The sequence below is a fragment of the Ovis canadensis genome, chromosome 15, assembly GCF_042477335.2.
Source record: "Ovis canadensis isolate MfBH-ARS-UI-01 breed Bighorn chromosome 15, ARS-UI_OviCan_v2, whole genome shotgun sequence".
NCBI classification, from domain to species: domain Eukaryota; kingdom Metazoa; phylum Chordata; class Mammalia; order Artiodactyla; family Bovidae; genus Ovis; species Ovis canadensis.
This window is the reverse complement of record NC_091259.1, coordinates 68,230,544-68,245,674: the sequence shown is the minus strand read 5'-3', so window position 1 is coordinate 68,245,674 and position 15,131 is coordinate 68,230,544. Positions and strand designations below refer to the sequence as shown.

The window sequence follows — 15,131 nt, the reverse complement described above, 5'->3', positions numbered from 1 at the left end:
TCCCCTCTCCCTCTGGTAACCACTAACTTGTTCTCTATATCTGGTGAATCTGCTTCTTTTTGTTGTTCCATTCTCTAGTTTGTTGTATTTGTTAGATTCCACATTTAAGTGGTATCGTACAGTATTTGTCTTTCTATGTCTGACTTATTTCACGTGGCATAAAACCCTCCAAGTCCATCCATGTTACTGCAAATGTGAAACATTTACTTTTTTTCATGGCTGAGTAGTATTCATTGTATGTGTATACCGCATCTTCTTTATCCACTTACCTAAGCCAACACATATTTATTACCTCTGAATCTGTTGGTCAGAAATCTGACAGCGGTCACACTGGGCTGAATCCAGGTGTCAACAGGGCTGTATTCCTTTCTGGAGTCTCTGTGAGAGCCTTTGTTTTCTCTCCTTACCTTCTCCAGCTTCTTGACACTGGCCACATTCCCTAGTTTGTGTTCCCCTTCCTTCCTCTTCAAAGCCAGCCACAGCCAGTTGATTGTTTCTTACACTGCATCACTTTAATCTCATTTGCCTGCCTTCTTCACTTTTAAGGACCTTGTGCTTTCACTGACCTACCTAGGTAATCCAGGATCATCTCCATAGTTTAAGGTTAGGTCCTGAACTCTGCTGGCAGACTTTTAATCCCCCTTTGTCATGAAAAGTAATATATGTATAGGCTCCAGGGATTAGGACATGGATATCTTGGTGTGTGGATAATGATTGCCAATCACAGATACTTTGGTCATTTATAGGGCTTCTCTGATAGCCCAATCGGTAAAGAATCCACCTGCAGTGCAGGAGACCTCGGTTCGATCTTGGGTCAAGAAGATCCCCTGGAGAAGGAAATGGCAATCCACTCCAGTATTCTTGCCTGGGAGATCCCATGGACAGAGGAGCCTGGAGGGCTACAGTCCACGGGGTCTGGACTACAGTCCAACAAAGAGTTGGCCACGACTGAGCAATTAACACTAATGACTAAACCACCATGCTAAACACCACCATGCTAAACACAATAGCTGCATATATTAGAACTATTTTAGTTGCAAGAAACAGGATCTAACTCAGACTAATAAGAAAAGGATTTTGGTGCCTTATATACTTGGAAGAAAAGTGTGGTTTCCTGTGCCAACAAGATCATCAAGGCACTCGCTTCTTGGCTTGCCATTCTTTGTGGTGGTTTTTTTTCAAGCACAAACTGTCTGCACAGTGTGAAATAGCTCCCGGGCAATACTAGGCTTCCATACTTCCTCAAGTTAGGATCCCAGAGATGAAACCACGACTTGTCTTTAGGTTGTTGTTTAGTCAGTAAGTCGTGTCTGACTTTTTGTGACCCCATGGACTGTAGCTCGCCAGGCTCCTCTGTCCATGGGATTGTCCATGGACAATTGTCCATTCTTGTCCAAGGCAAGAATGAGTTACTGGAGAAGAAAATGGCAATCCACTTTTTACAAATGAGAAAGAAGAACCTGCCTCCCAACGTAGGAGACATTTCCTTCTTCAAGGGATCTCCCCGACCGAGGAATCGAAGCCCCGTCTCCTGCCTTGGCCGGCAGGTCCTTTACCACCGAGCCACCCAGGGAAGCCCTCTCTTTAGACAGCTCCAACAAAATCCTGAGGATGACTTTCATAGGCAGAAACCATCCCTGTGTACTTCAGCATTTTATGGCTGGATTTCAGAACCATGCAGTTGATGTACTATTCTGGTTCAGAGCTCATTTGACTTCAAGCAATAAGACACTCAAACTTGAAAGAATGCAGAGGGAGGCTTACTCACGGCAAGAAGTAAGTTAATCCAGATTGTATATGAGAAGGAGAATTGCATGGTGATTAAGAGGCTTGGTTTTGGAATCAGACTGCTTGGGTTTTTGTCTAGTTCATTGCCTGTGTTTACCTGACCACTGTGTACCTCCATTTTCTCATCTGTAAAATATGCTTAATAAGAGCACCTATCTCCTGAGCATGCTGTGAGCTTTGAATGTGTTAATACAAATAAAGTACTTAGAGTGGTACCTTGACATGGAGTGAACACTCACTAAATAATAGCTTTAATAATGATGATTGTTATTGTATAGCTATCATTATTACAAGTACGTTTTCTGAGGATGGCTTAGGGCCTTGGTTAGGAACCAAGTCAGATATTTCCTTGGTTTCTCTTTTTCTAGCTGAGGCCACACAGTCTGTTATCTCTGAAACGTACTCTCAGCCACCTCAGGTGTGGTTCTCACCTATAAGGTGGATCTTCACCAGGCTGCCAGGTGCCATCCTTTCACCCCTGGCCTTGACCTTGCACGTGTGTGTGTTGAGTCACTTCAGTCATGTCCAACTCTTTGTGACTCTGTGGACTGTAGCCCACCAGGCTCCTTTGTCCATGGGATTCTCCAGACAAGAATACTGGAGTGGATTGCCATGCCCTCCTCCAGGGGATCTTCTGGACCCAGGGATCGAACCCATAACTCTTATGTCTCCTGGGCAGGCAGGTTCTTTATCACTAGCGCTACCTGGGAAGCCCCTTGACTATGCACGCCCACCCCCAAAAGAATGATGGTTAAGTGTTTCTGAGTGCAGAGTCTTGAGAGTCACTGATTAGTCTAACCCATGACTGGCTTTAAATAGTCATGCCCCCATTGTATTAGCTGTGACAAACCAGGTGCCCTTGTACACAGGGTTACCTCTCTCAGTGGGCATGGACGGGTCAGCTTAAGCTGAAGGGAAAAGTTGGGCTTAGCCAGGAAACTGACCAACTTGTCTTTGATGTGTATACCCTAGTAAATTAGAATTTTCCTGCAGCACAAAAGAGAATTAGTTTTGAAAAATAATGGTTACATCTAGATATTTGGGAACAAGACAGCACTGGGCACTGTTTGGTGCTGATGTGATTTAGCCTGTAGTACTTATAGAAGAAAAATGATCATTCTCCCATTGTTATAAATGATAGAGACATTTTCAGCTCCAGTTAAAAATCCTCATTGGATGGACAAAGACACCATTATTTCAATGTAGAGCATCAATCTCAGAAACTCATTCCTAGAGCAGACATCCCTGAGAAGGTGGAATGCATGCATTTGGTGTCAGGAGAATGGATTCCAGAGTGACCAAGTATGTCCCCAGAAGTCTTCCTTTTGCTGATGGGGGAAAATTCCACATTGAGTTTTTGTTCCCTGTGTCCCTTCTCACCTTTCAGAGACCCCCACCTCCCAGCTCTTTGCAGCATTCTCAGTCCAAGATGTTCAAAACATCTCATAAGTGCACAGGTTTCTGCCTTCAGAGCGCTTGTCTGTTTCTCCAAGAATTTCAGTAAGAATCTTTCTGGTGAAGCCCTTCCATAGTGATGGTGAGAAAGAAGGGAGATTGGTGAAATTTCTTAGCCCTAAGCACTGCAGCAAAAGTGGACAGGCTTCAGATCTGGGTTGGGCATCTTTTGGAAGCACTGAAATTTGGGGAAAGACAAAGCATTGTTAAGATTTTGATAGAGGTCTGCTGGGAAAGTCTCCACTGGAAAGGCTCTTGTGCCCCTTTCTAGTTGAACATTCATAGGCTCCACACTGGCTTTCAGATGCGCCGGTTTTGAAGCAGTCAACAAAAAAGCATCCTGCTGCCAGGGCCAACCATCAGAAAGAGGAAAGAGAGCAATGCAAACCGTAGGGGAATGAATGTGTGAGAGAGAAATAGTATAGAGCGGACATGTGGCTCTGCTGGCCTGATACCATGTACATTGTCTCCCCCAAAGGACCCCGTGGTTTAATGGATGGGGCTTTAACCTGCCCAGAGGTCAGTCTCTGCTGGACAAGTGGAACCTCATCCCCGAGGGCATTGACATACTCATGACACACGGACCTCCTCTAGGTAAGTGAAGCAAAGGTGTCCTTTCGTTATCTGTGATGCCTTTTTTTCCCAAGCATAATGACTAATGCTTCAGGGACATAATCATTTTCCTCAAAAAAAAAAAAAAAAGTGATCGAAAAAAGAAAAGTCAATGTCTTTAAAGAAACCCAGTATGATAATTAAACTCAGCAGTTCTGCTGGGCTTACAGGTGTTCTTGAAATTAAATTTTTTGATTTAGTCAACTCAGGAAAAAATCAAATGAGCATAAAGCACCACAGTCCTTTGAGCTTGATCATTTATTTTAAGAACTGTATTCACTTTGGAGTGAAGGGGTGGGGTGGGGACCTCCCAATCACAGGGCTTTTGAATGGTAATGAAATGATGGAATCTTTCATTCAGAGTAACTCATTTTCCTTTTCCATGTAATAGTGGAACCTAGGAGATCTTTAAAAGTTTAACACTGAGCTAATTATACAGGAAAAGAATCTTTTTTCTCTCTCTTTTTTTAAGCTGAAGTGTTAAGTAAGGGCTCAGATGGAAAAAAAAAAAAAATTGCCTGTAATGCGGGAGACCTGGGCTCGAGCCTGGATCTCCTGGAGGAGGGCATGGCACCCCACTCCAGTATTCTTGCCTGGAGAATCCCCATGGACAGAGGAGCCTGGTGAGCTACAGTCCATGGGGTCACAACGAGTTGGACATGACTGAGCGACTAGGCACGGCACAGTGTGTTGAACCTTACTTAAAGATGCTGGATCTTACAGATAACAGTGAAGCTGCATCCCGCTTTAGATTGCCAATGTGCACCACAGCTACCTTCAGTTATCCAGACTGTGGGCCAGAAGATGATTATTCAGTTTATATAATTATCTTCTAATGATTCATGTGCTTGTTAGTGGTTCGGTTTAGCCACAGAATATTTTTCAAACAGGTTGTTGTTGTTGTTGTTTAGTCGCTAAGTTGTGTCTGACTCTTTCTCCGCCCCATGGACTATAGCCAACCAGGCCCCTCTGCCCCTGGGATTCCTCAGGCAAGAATATTGGAGTGGGTTGCCATTTCCTTCTCCAGGGGATCTTCCTGGCCCAGAAATTGAACCCACATCTCCTGCTTGGCAGGCAGATTCTTTACTGCTGAGCCACCTGGGAAGCCCCTTTCCAAACAGGACCACCAACCTGATCCTCCCACCTACTGAGTGTCTATTATGCTGGCACATCCTTGTCAAACGAAGGTATTCTCAGACAATCCAGATGTTTCCTTTATAGTAGGAGAGTTTCCTTTTAAAAAAAAAAATTGTATTCAAAACCAGAAACATGAAATCTATCGTCTTAAATTGTTAAATGTTCAGTGCTAGGAAAGTTTTCTTGATCCTCTTGGTTTGGAGAGAGGGGGAAAACAATGCAAAAAGATTTTTCTCATTTTTTCCCTGTGGTTTGGGGTTGCTGTCCATGTCACTTCGCTCCTCTGTCAACCTGAAAAATAAAAGATACCTAATGCACATCCCCTAACGTGAATTTAATCTTCATAGATGTTACCCCCTCCCCACCCACACCACTTAGTGCTGCCTTCCTGCCCTAAGAAACAGCGGAAGGGAGGACCAGGGCATGAGCCACGGTGGCACATTTTCATAAAGAGGAGTGAAGGGAAAACAAGACAAGGAGCCAGTTCTGTTGCAGACATGGAATTTATACAGATTTGCACAAGATCAGCACTTCCCGACTTTTCAAAGCTTCAGAATCTCCATCCCTGTGCTTTTTCCCTACCCTACCCCCACCTCCTCCATACGTTACACAGTTATACTTATCAGTAACCTTTATCAAGTCATAAGTAATTAATTTCCCTGTTTTACAATCATTGGAGACTAAGTCATTAAATTGTTGGCTAAGTATTCTGCTCAGCATGAGTTCAGTAGAGAGACACTGCAGAGACCAAATCCTAGCCAACTCCATCCTTTCCCTGAGTTACCTAGTTAGGTCTGGGCTTGATCCTCTTAAGGCTGTTTACTGTCAGGGACTTGGGCATCCTCAGCATAGAAATGTTTACCTGCCTGAAGTATTATTTGGAAAATAACTTTGAACAGAACAATTGATTTGTTGTTAACAAAGTCATTAGCTTTGGTACAAAAGCAAGTGGCAGTCAGTCTGAATTCTGGCCTCCAAAGAATTCATACATTCCAGGAACTCTTTTTTTTTTAATTAATTTTATTGGCGTATAGTTGCTTTACAATATTGTATTGGTTTCTTCTGTGCAACAAAGTGAATTAGCTACACGTATACATCTATCTCTTTTGGGGAAGATTTCCTTACAGAGCACTGAGTAGCATTTCCTGTGCTATACCGCGGGTTCTCCTTAGTTATCTATCTTAGACATAGTGTCAGTAGTGTATATATGTTAATCCTAACCTCCCAATTCATCCCACCCCCATCCGGGAACTCTTAATAAAGAGGCTGCCATCCCTCTCTTTGTAGTAAAGTTGGAGTAACCTAGAGAGCGGCTGGGCATGTAGCAGGGTAAGATCTACATCAGAGAGTTCCAAAATGTTAGTGAAAGTAAAAGTTGCTCAGTCGTGTCTGACTCTTTGCGACCCCATGGACTATACAGTCCATGGAATTCCCCAGGCCAGAATACTAGAGGGAGTAGCCTTTCCCTCTTCCAGGGGGATCTTCCCAACCCAGAAATTGAACCGGGTCTCCTGCATTGGAGGCAGATTCTTTATCAACTGAGCTATCAGAGAAGCTCTATTAATAAAAAGTCAGGCAAAGTTTTCATTAGGTAAAGCTGAACATTAATCAGTATAGTTAACTGGGAATTCTTGTGAACATTCTGGACTAGGAGGTAGGAGGTGAATGTGGGGATTGGCCTTGAATCTTTTCCTGTTAAGAAAGGAACCATGGCACATGGGACTTCATTATTATGATACGAGGGAGACACTTTTGAGATGTTTTCCCTCTTCAAAAAAAAAAAAAAAATCCATGAGGGAATATGCCACTCACTGTGGGTTTAGGTTTTTCCTCTAATTAGCAAAGTTTTGAAATCTCTGATTGAATTTTTTATAGGGCCCCTTGCTTGTAGTCCACGCTTTTCCATATTCTCTGTCCATTCCCCAGTCAGCATGTCTTTATAGAGATGTTAAAACTCCATTTCTACTGTTTTGCCAAACAAAGTGGAGTGAGCTGGCCTCTCCCTTTCTGCCTGATCAGTTCTGAGTGGTAGAAATCACCTAATGGAGCAATGGTGTGTGTTCCCACTGATTATGACTTAGCCTTTTGGCCTGTCTGCTTTCCTAACACCCCACCCCGCTGAGGCGATTGGATTCCATTCTGGGCCATAATCATTCAGATAGCTGACTTTTGCTATAATTGATGTCAGTTTTCATGGATTTTCTGCATTAGGCATAGAACTAAGTGGCTTTTCCGTGAAGGCAGTCCATCAGCCCCAGCTTACTGCACGCCACCACAGGGTCGCCATGGTTGCCCCGTTGCTAGAGAGACCAGAGGGAAAGCTCGGCATTCCCAAGCCTGGGTCATCAGTTGCCCCGTTGCTAGAGAGGAGACCAGAGGAAAAGCTTGGCATTCCCAAGCCTGGGTCATCAGTTGCCCCATTGCTAGAGAGGAGACCAGAGGAAAAGCTTGGCATTCCCAAGCCTGGGTCATCAGGAACCACCAAGGGTTAAGGGTTGACGTGTTTAAAGTGAACAGGGACTTCCCTGGCGGTCCAGTGGTTAGGACTCTGTACTTCCACTGCAAGAGGGCATGGGTTCAATCCCTGGTTGGGGAACTCTTAAGATTCCACACGCCACACTGTGCTGCCAAAGATAAAAAATGAAAATTAAAATAAAGAGAACAAGCTATCTTGTGGCCAGTTTATAGGAAGTCCCTCCTAGCCCTTCTTCTTTAAAGTCTACATCTTGGAAGTAGACTGCTCTAAGAGAGCTATAATTTAAAAAAGAAAGCAACTGAATTGAGAGAAAAAGAGAGAGTATGGGACTGCCGGGAATAAATGTCATTGGGCCCATGAAGAAGATTTGAAGCCCATGGCTGAATAAATCAAATCCCTCACAGGGAGGGGAAAAAAAAAATGTTAATTAACAGAAGGAAAAAAAATGGAAACCAAAAAAAAAAATTTTTCAAGATCCTAAAGAAGACAAAGTGACGAGTGAAAAGTTCTTAAAAGCCATTGTAAGCTTTAATGGGGAGGCTAGGATTACAGATAATGTAATAAACCTTCTGTGAGTTATGGCTTCCTGAAAGTCTAAATGAAACCTTACCTGAAGACAGAAAATTAAGAGTATTGATTGCATTTTACCCTTAGGTTTTCGAGACTGGGTTCCAAAGGAGCTTCAGAGAGTGGGCTGCGTGGAGCTTTTAAACACAGTCCAGAGGCGAGTCCGGCCCAAACTCCATGTGTTTGGTGGAATCCATGAAGGTAAGACCAGAAGAAAGGGGTTCACAACATTATGAGTCATTATCCATGATCTCATTCCACAACAGAGACCTTAGTTACCGGGAATAACTGGAGTGGTGGTTGCCAAACTCTTTACCTGTGGAGTGCTTTCAATGAGATGAAATGTTATGAGAAACACTTGGATATAAAGCTGAGAAGTATTTTGTGGAGAACTGCTCTCTTTTAAGCAGAACGTGTGTGCTCAGTCACTCAGTCGTGTCCAACTCTTTGCGACTCCATAGACTGTAGCCCACCAGTCTCCTCTGTCTATCGGGGTTCTCAGGCAACACTGGAGTGGCTTGCCATGCCCTCCTCCATAAAGAGGAAGAAACCAAATCTGGTCTACCTTTTGGGAAACCCATCGCTAACCCCGGATGACTTCTGGAATCTCAGGGCTCTGATGAAGAGTGTTTGATAACCACTATTCCAGAGCAGCACTGATAGAATAAAGGACAGATTTTCTCTTTAAGACCATTAGAAGAAATGGCCTGGATTTTAGACTAAATAATGTTCTTGGCCTCTTCCTACCTATAAATATTATAATTCATATGGAATATACCCAAGACAAGACTTTCTCCAAAAAATATTAATAACTTTGCACATGCAATGAAAGATACAGAACTGAAGTGGTGGAACCTACACATTTGTAGGTAGGCTTTTCCTTACTAAGCTCAGAAAACCATTTCAGACTTCTCAGAAATCATCAGTGCTTTTAGTTGGGCCTGAGGTTAAACAGCATAATTAAATCTCCCCTAGATGGGAACTGGTCAAGTTGCTATTTTCTGCCTTTCAGGGTAAGCTGTGAAGTCAAGTTCACAGAATCTGAAAGCCTCGCTGGAGGCCCTAGATTTTGCCTCTTGTCACTTTTTCAAACCGGGGGTCCCTGAGCCTTGGGACAGACAGACCTTAGGTTTTGTGGTTGCACCATCATCTCCTGGTTACATATGTTTGTGTGCAATGAGTGTGTGTATGTGGGCAGCCTCCATATTCACTTGCTTATGGCTATTACTCTGAGTTATTTATGAACCCGCAGGTGAGGAGTTTAGGCCTGGCACTGCAAAAAACCAAAGTTTGCTTTGCAAAGTCCTCAATCCAGTGGCTTCCTGGCTAGGTGGGTAATAAACAGCATATTGAAAATCATCCTACTGGGGCCAGAGAAAATCCAGCTTGCTCCGAGTGCAGGCACGAGCTGTGTGGATGGAGAGCAGGGGGCCAGCTCCCTGAGAGCAGATATCATCCTGCCCTGACTTTGAGCCACACTCTTTGGAAAGGAGGGCACTTCTCTAAGGCCTGATACAGGCTGGGAGTAGAAGGATGGAAGATCATGTCTAAATAGCATTTCTGGGGAGCAGTTGTGAATTTCTGCATCCTCGCCTATAAGTTTGCATTTTATCCTTTTTAAAAAAAATCATTAATTAGCTTTAAAGTAGCCAGACAATTGGGGAATTCCACTGAAGTCCCCAAATAATAAACGTGCTTAAAAGGAAGGAGATCATATTCAAATAAACTTGTCTCGCTTTTATTCGTTTAAGACAGCTAAAGAGGGCAAAGAGAGGGCAAATACCAGCCTCCTGATGGAGAGAGATAACAAGACTTTATGACCCCAGAACGAAACAGTGCACATTTTAAATGCTTCTTTTCTTTTCTTAAGAGATTTTTTCCATTGACCCTCATTAAGCTCTCCACAGGCTTATTTAGAGAAATTTTAGCAAATGGAAGGGGGGGAAAAAAGCCTTATCAGTTACTTGTATAAGTCCTGATAAATTTCTTTTTTCATAGATGTAGTCTTTTGTGCCATAAGAACCTGATACCGACATAGAATTACAAACTTAATTACAGAGGCTGTAAGACAAAATATAAGGTATCCAGGGACATGTGCGAATCTGCAAACGTGCTAAAAATTTCAACATGTTGAAATTTGTAAGAGATACGAATATACGGACCAAAGGCCCAGAGAAACTTGCTTAGCTTTCTTCTCATAGGTCACGGGAGATGTATACCACCTATGGGAAGTGTTTTCACTTGAGCCAGTGTCCCGTGGTGTAGGAAGTGTAGGAAGCAGTGTTCTATATGGTATCTCTCCAGACCACTTGGACATTTGATTGTTTCTCGTTTAGTTCCTAAGTTGTGTCTGACTCTTTGTGACCCAAAGGGCGGTAGCCCACCAGCCTCCTTTGTCCATAGGATTTTCCAGGCAAGAATACTGGAGAGGGTTACCATTTCCTTCTCCAGGGGATATTCCTGACCCAGAAGTTGAACCCAAGTCTCCTGCATTGCAGGCAGATTCTTCACTGCTGAGCTACCCAGGAAGACCCCAGATATTTGATTATTACTGATTCTTTTGAATAAAATGGAACTCAGCATCAAAGTCACACAATTCAAGTAAGAAAATGTTGACTAAAAAGATGCACAACGTGAGAGTTTTGAGTTAAGTTTTATTAGGGGCAAAATGAGAACTGCAGCCTGGGAGACAGCACCTCAGATAACTGAGAAACTGTTCCAAAGAGGTAGTAGCGGAATGTCAATATGTAAGATTTTCCTGAAGGGGGCATTCAGTGCAATCAAGCATTTACTTTATAAAAGCTTTTCTGCTAGTCATGAGGAGCTGATGTCACCATGAAGGGATTTAGTGCTTTTCTAGATATGAAGAGATGCAAGGGTTGGGGTCCATATAGTCAAAGCTATGGGTTTTCCAGTAATCATGTACAGATGTGAGAGATGGACCATAAAGAAGGCTGAGCACTGAAGAATTGATGCTTTGAAATTGTGCTGTTGGAGAAGATTCTTTTGAGAGTCCCTTGGACTGCAAGGAGATCCAACCAGTCCATCCTAAAGGAAATCAGTCCTGAATATTCATTGGAAGGACTGATGCTAAAGCTCCAATACTTTGGCCACCTGATGTGAAGAGCTGACCCATTAGAAAAGACCCTGATGCTGGGAAAGATTGAAGGTGGGAGGAGAAGGGGAAGACAGAGGATGAGATGGTTGGATGGCATCACCAACTCGATGAACATGAGTTTGAGCAAACTCCCAGAGATGGTGAAGGGCAGGGAAGCCTGGAGTGCTGCAGTCCATGGTTCACAGAGAGTCAGACACGACTGAGCGACTGAACAACAGAGGATTGGGGTCATGAAATCAGTTCCTGAAAATACCTTCACTATCTAAAGACCTGTTCCACCAGTTTCCCTGGAGCACCGAGTGCCTCACTCTCCATCCTGACCTGCCTTCAGGGCATGTCGAAAGTCAACAGCTACAGCAACACAGGATTCCGTCTCCACAGAGGCAGATGGCAAATGCCCTTGGCAAGCACCAATTTATAGTTGACAGTAAGATCAGTTAGTGTTGGAATTTCCCTGATGGTCTAGTGGCTAGGATTCCAGCACTTCCAATTCAGGGGGCCCAGGTTTGATTCCTGGTCAGGGAACTAGATCCCACATGCCACAACCAAAGATCCTGTATGCTGCAACTAAGACCCAGTGGAGCCAAAGAAATTAATTAATTTTGAAAAGATAACTTACTGTTAACTCTCACTGGGGGCAGTTTAGAGCTTATTTTATAAATAAGGAAGCTAGGTATTCGTGTCTGTCAACTCCCAGTGCAATACCCTATGTGAGTCTCACCTGTCTTGAAGCCCATTTGGGGTTGAGTGAAGGATGTGTTTGCCCTTGAGGAGTTTATGTTGCTCATCTTCTTCCCTGAAACTCAATAGTTAATACAGGGCTTTGAAATGAAAATCATATTTGAAAAAAGAGGGAAAAAATGTTTTTTCTCTATTCTCACTAGTAAAGAAATCACAGCCTCTCCTCTACAAATCGAGTGTTGAAATAAATTAAAAGGAATCACTTTTCTTTGAAATAGAGGATTCCCCCTTTAAAGAAAATAAAATCGGGAGGCAGCTTCTGAAAGCTGTAACATCCAGAGGGGGCTCCACTGAATTTCCTCTCACTGCCCACTGGCAAAGACTTTTTTGTTTTCCTTATCTGATAGTCCTGCACTGAGTCACTATCATTTGTATATTTCACAGTAAGTGTGACACTCTCTCTCCACAGGTTACGGCATTATGACCGACGGTTACACAACGTACATCAATGCCTCAACGTGTACAGTCAGCTTTCAACCGACCAACCCTCCAATTATATTTGACCTTCCAAACCCACAGGGTTCCTGAAGCTCCAGACACCCAATTGGAATGTGAGGGAAGGTCTAAAAAAACTGCCATTTTTCTAATTATAAACTTACATTCTCTTCCTTGTTTATTTCCAGATCCTGTGAGTTCTTTTTGTAAATTGCTGGAACACAAATGATGCTAGAGGTTATGCTTCTTCTTCCTCTTTTTTTTTAAAATGGGGCATCCATTTGGAATCAAAAGAGCATTGTGCATTTGTAAAATGACTTCTGTTTTCTCAAAGGCCACGCCATTGTAAATTGTTAGTGTTCGCCAAAGGACAGCCAAGCTTTCTTTTGAAAAGGTGACAAAAGTCTTATTTTAATATGCTTTAAGCTGGAAAAAAGAAAAAAATAAAGCAGGTAGGCAGTGTTTTAAAAACTACCCAGATTTGCACAACAGTTTAAGAGTATTGTTTGAAGTATTTTATTTTTATGATGTTTGTTGTTGTTGTTGTTTTTCTTGGGAATGCTTCTTTTTTGCAGACGTGGCCCAGATTTAGAGCAATCTTTGCAACAAAAGTAGGCGTGGAAAAGACTTCCCTTCACACTCTCACTATAAAGCAAGCTGTGTCAAGGGAAAAAAACAACTCTTGTTTAGAGGATGGCTTAGCTAGTGAGATCCATATTGTGGTTATACAAGGTCTCATCGTTTGTTTGTTTCTTTTAAATTATTTTAGCTTTAAAAATATGGAAATGGAATCTGTCAAGAGCAGGTATTTCATGCAGTTTAAAAAAAAAACGAGCGTGCAGACTCCTTTTCAATATGGGTTTATATATATAAATATTTTTTGTGTATTATGACTAAGTTAGGAGTTTAATATTGCCAAGGACAGTACAACTGTAAAGGGGTGCTTGATCGTGGAGCATCAGAAGTCCGAAGGAGCTGACGCATGTTCTCGGAACTCAAGGTCTTAAAGAGCTTGAGTTAAATCTAGGTACACTCGCAGGCGTGTATAGATTTAAATGGATGCAATGGAAGCTAACTAAAATGAGGCTTAGTTGTCCTTTATATTTAAATACCCTGAACTGTCTTCTTACGTCCTTCTCCCTCCCCACCCCCCCATTTTGCACTGTGTGTCGATGCAATCTTCGCTAGCACAAAATATTGTCGCTAATAGTCATTTCTGTTTCCCCATTGTAAATGCTGTTGAGCTTTATTCTATTTTATGTTATCTTGTTAATGAAATTTAGGAAAGCAGTTGTTTCTTTAAATTTATCGTGATATTCTATATCTAGCGGCCTTTATATGCAAATAAAATTGCAAGATTTTTAAATCTGTGCTGTTTGGAGGGTTGGCTGGTGGGAGGATGGTAGTTTAGTCCTGGGGCAAGAGGGATTTATTCATATGCCACATTAGTACTACTCCCTTTCAGAGGAATTAGAATAAGTGACTTTTTTTTTCTAATTTTTAATAAATTTTTATTACCTTCCATTCACGGGCTGGCAGGTAGATCGATCAGGCACTCAGTGTACTCTTTCCATCATGCTGTCATCTATCTTGCTGTAGATTTCAGAGGGTGAGGATTTCATCTTTAGCGATTGTAATGTCTGTAGGAACAGAGGGACTGTGCAGAAGAGGGACTGTTGTGGACATGTGTGTGGGAATGAGAAGACAAACCGGTGGGTAACGGAGTAACCCCTTCATGATCCCTTTCGTCCCCAGGAGCAGTCACCATCCCCCCCCCTCACTTTTTTTTTTTAATAAATAAAGTCCACCACTAGAATCCCTGGAAGAGGAAATGGCAACCCACTCCAGTATTCTTGCCTGGGAAATTCCATGGACAGAGGAGCCTGGCAGGCTATAGTCCATGGAGTTGCAAAGAGTCAGACATGACTTAGAGATTGAGCAGGCGCACCACTAGAGTGTTGTAGCAGTCAGGAGGCAGCAGGGGCCAGGTGGGGAAACCATGTTACGCTCTTTTAATTTTCTCTGGAAGAGCCATTAAAGAAAAGCAGCGTGATCTTGAATCTGCAATATGCCCCGTACGTCTGCATTCCAGTGCCTGTTGGATTGCAGCATTCTAACACATCTTCCTCCCTTCCTACCCATGAGGCATCCTTTGGTATAATCCACAAAAGGAATTCTTTGATTTCAGTACCAGCAAATTACAGAGAAAGTCTTAGGCCAGAATTCTGGCTCAGAGTCATACTGTTAATACTCATGAAGAGTCTTAGGTGGCCACCCAGAGCCAGAAGTGGTCCATGACCTTAGTAACTGAGGTGTGCTATGGAGGTAAACCATACTTCCTTGACCTACTGCATCAGCAGAAGAGGTGGTGACTTCAGACTCATTCCCCGGGTGCTGAACTGAGCATGGACCAAATGGGAATTTCAGCTGGTTACAGTGTAGGGAGTTAGGCCCAGCCAGACTTCTGGAAAAGCAGGCTCTCCAGAGACAGGTGGATGATCGCGATGACAAGTGTGCGTGCCCAGCCCTTGAGAGCACGTCTGGACACTAATTAAGCTAAGCACTTACTAAAATTGCTTTCCATTGTGTGGGGGCAGGAAGCAGCCCAGTCTGTTAATCTACGGGGTGGACTGGCTCAGACAGAGCTTCCTTCAGCCGGTCCAGGTTCACCATTCCATATGTGTGAACTGCCTCCAGGGGTCCAGGATGACTGTCCCAAGGCCAGACGTTTTCTCCGCTGGGCCTTATAACAAGGAAACATCGGAAATAGCTTCGACATCATGCACTTTCTATCCTTCTGTA

At 43.1% G+C, this 15,131-nt stretch overlaps 1 protein-coding gene and 1 non-coding gene across 4 annotated transcripts in view; both read left to right on the top strand.

Annotated features, from left to right (window-relative positions):
* MPPED2 (metallophosphoesterase domain containing 2) overlaps positions 1 to 13,853 on the top strand; it is a 209,560-nt gene extending 195,707 nt beyond the window's left edge. For 2 of the 3 annotated variants that reach the window (XM_069553528.1, XM_069553527.1), the window contains exons 5-7: positions 3,722 to 3,837; positions 8,123 to 8,236; positions 12,304 to 13,695. In XM_069553528.1, the coding sequence (XP_069409629.1) occupies positions 3,722 to 3,837; positions 8,123 to 8,236; positions 12,304 to 12,422 (349 nt within the window). In that variant the 3' untranslated portion in view covers positions 12,423 to 13,695. Of the gene's footprint in view, positions 1 to 3,721; positions 3,838 to 8,122; positions 8,237 to 12,303 lie in introns of all 3 variants that reach the window. The other variant, XM_069553526.1, reaches the window with a different exon arrangement.
* TRNAG-UCC (transfer RNA glycine (anticodon UCC)) lies at positions 11,605 to 11,678 on the top strand. Its single transcript has one exon. It is a non-coding gene; the product is annotated as a tRNA-Gly (tRNA).
* Positions 13,854 to 15,131: the final 1,278 nt, after the last annotated feature.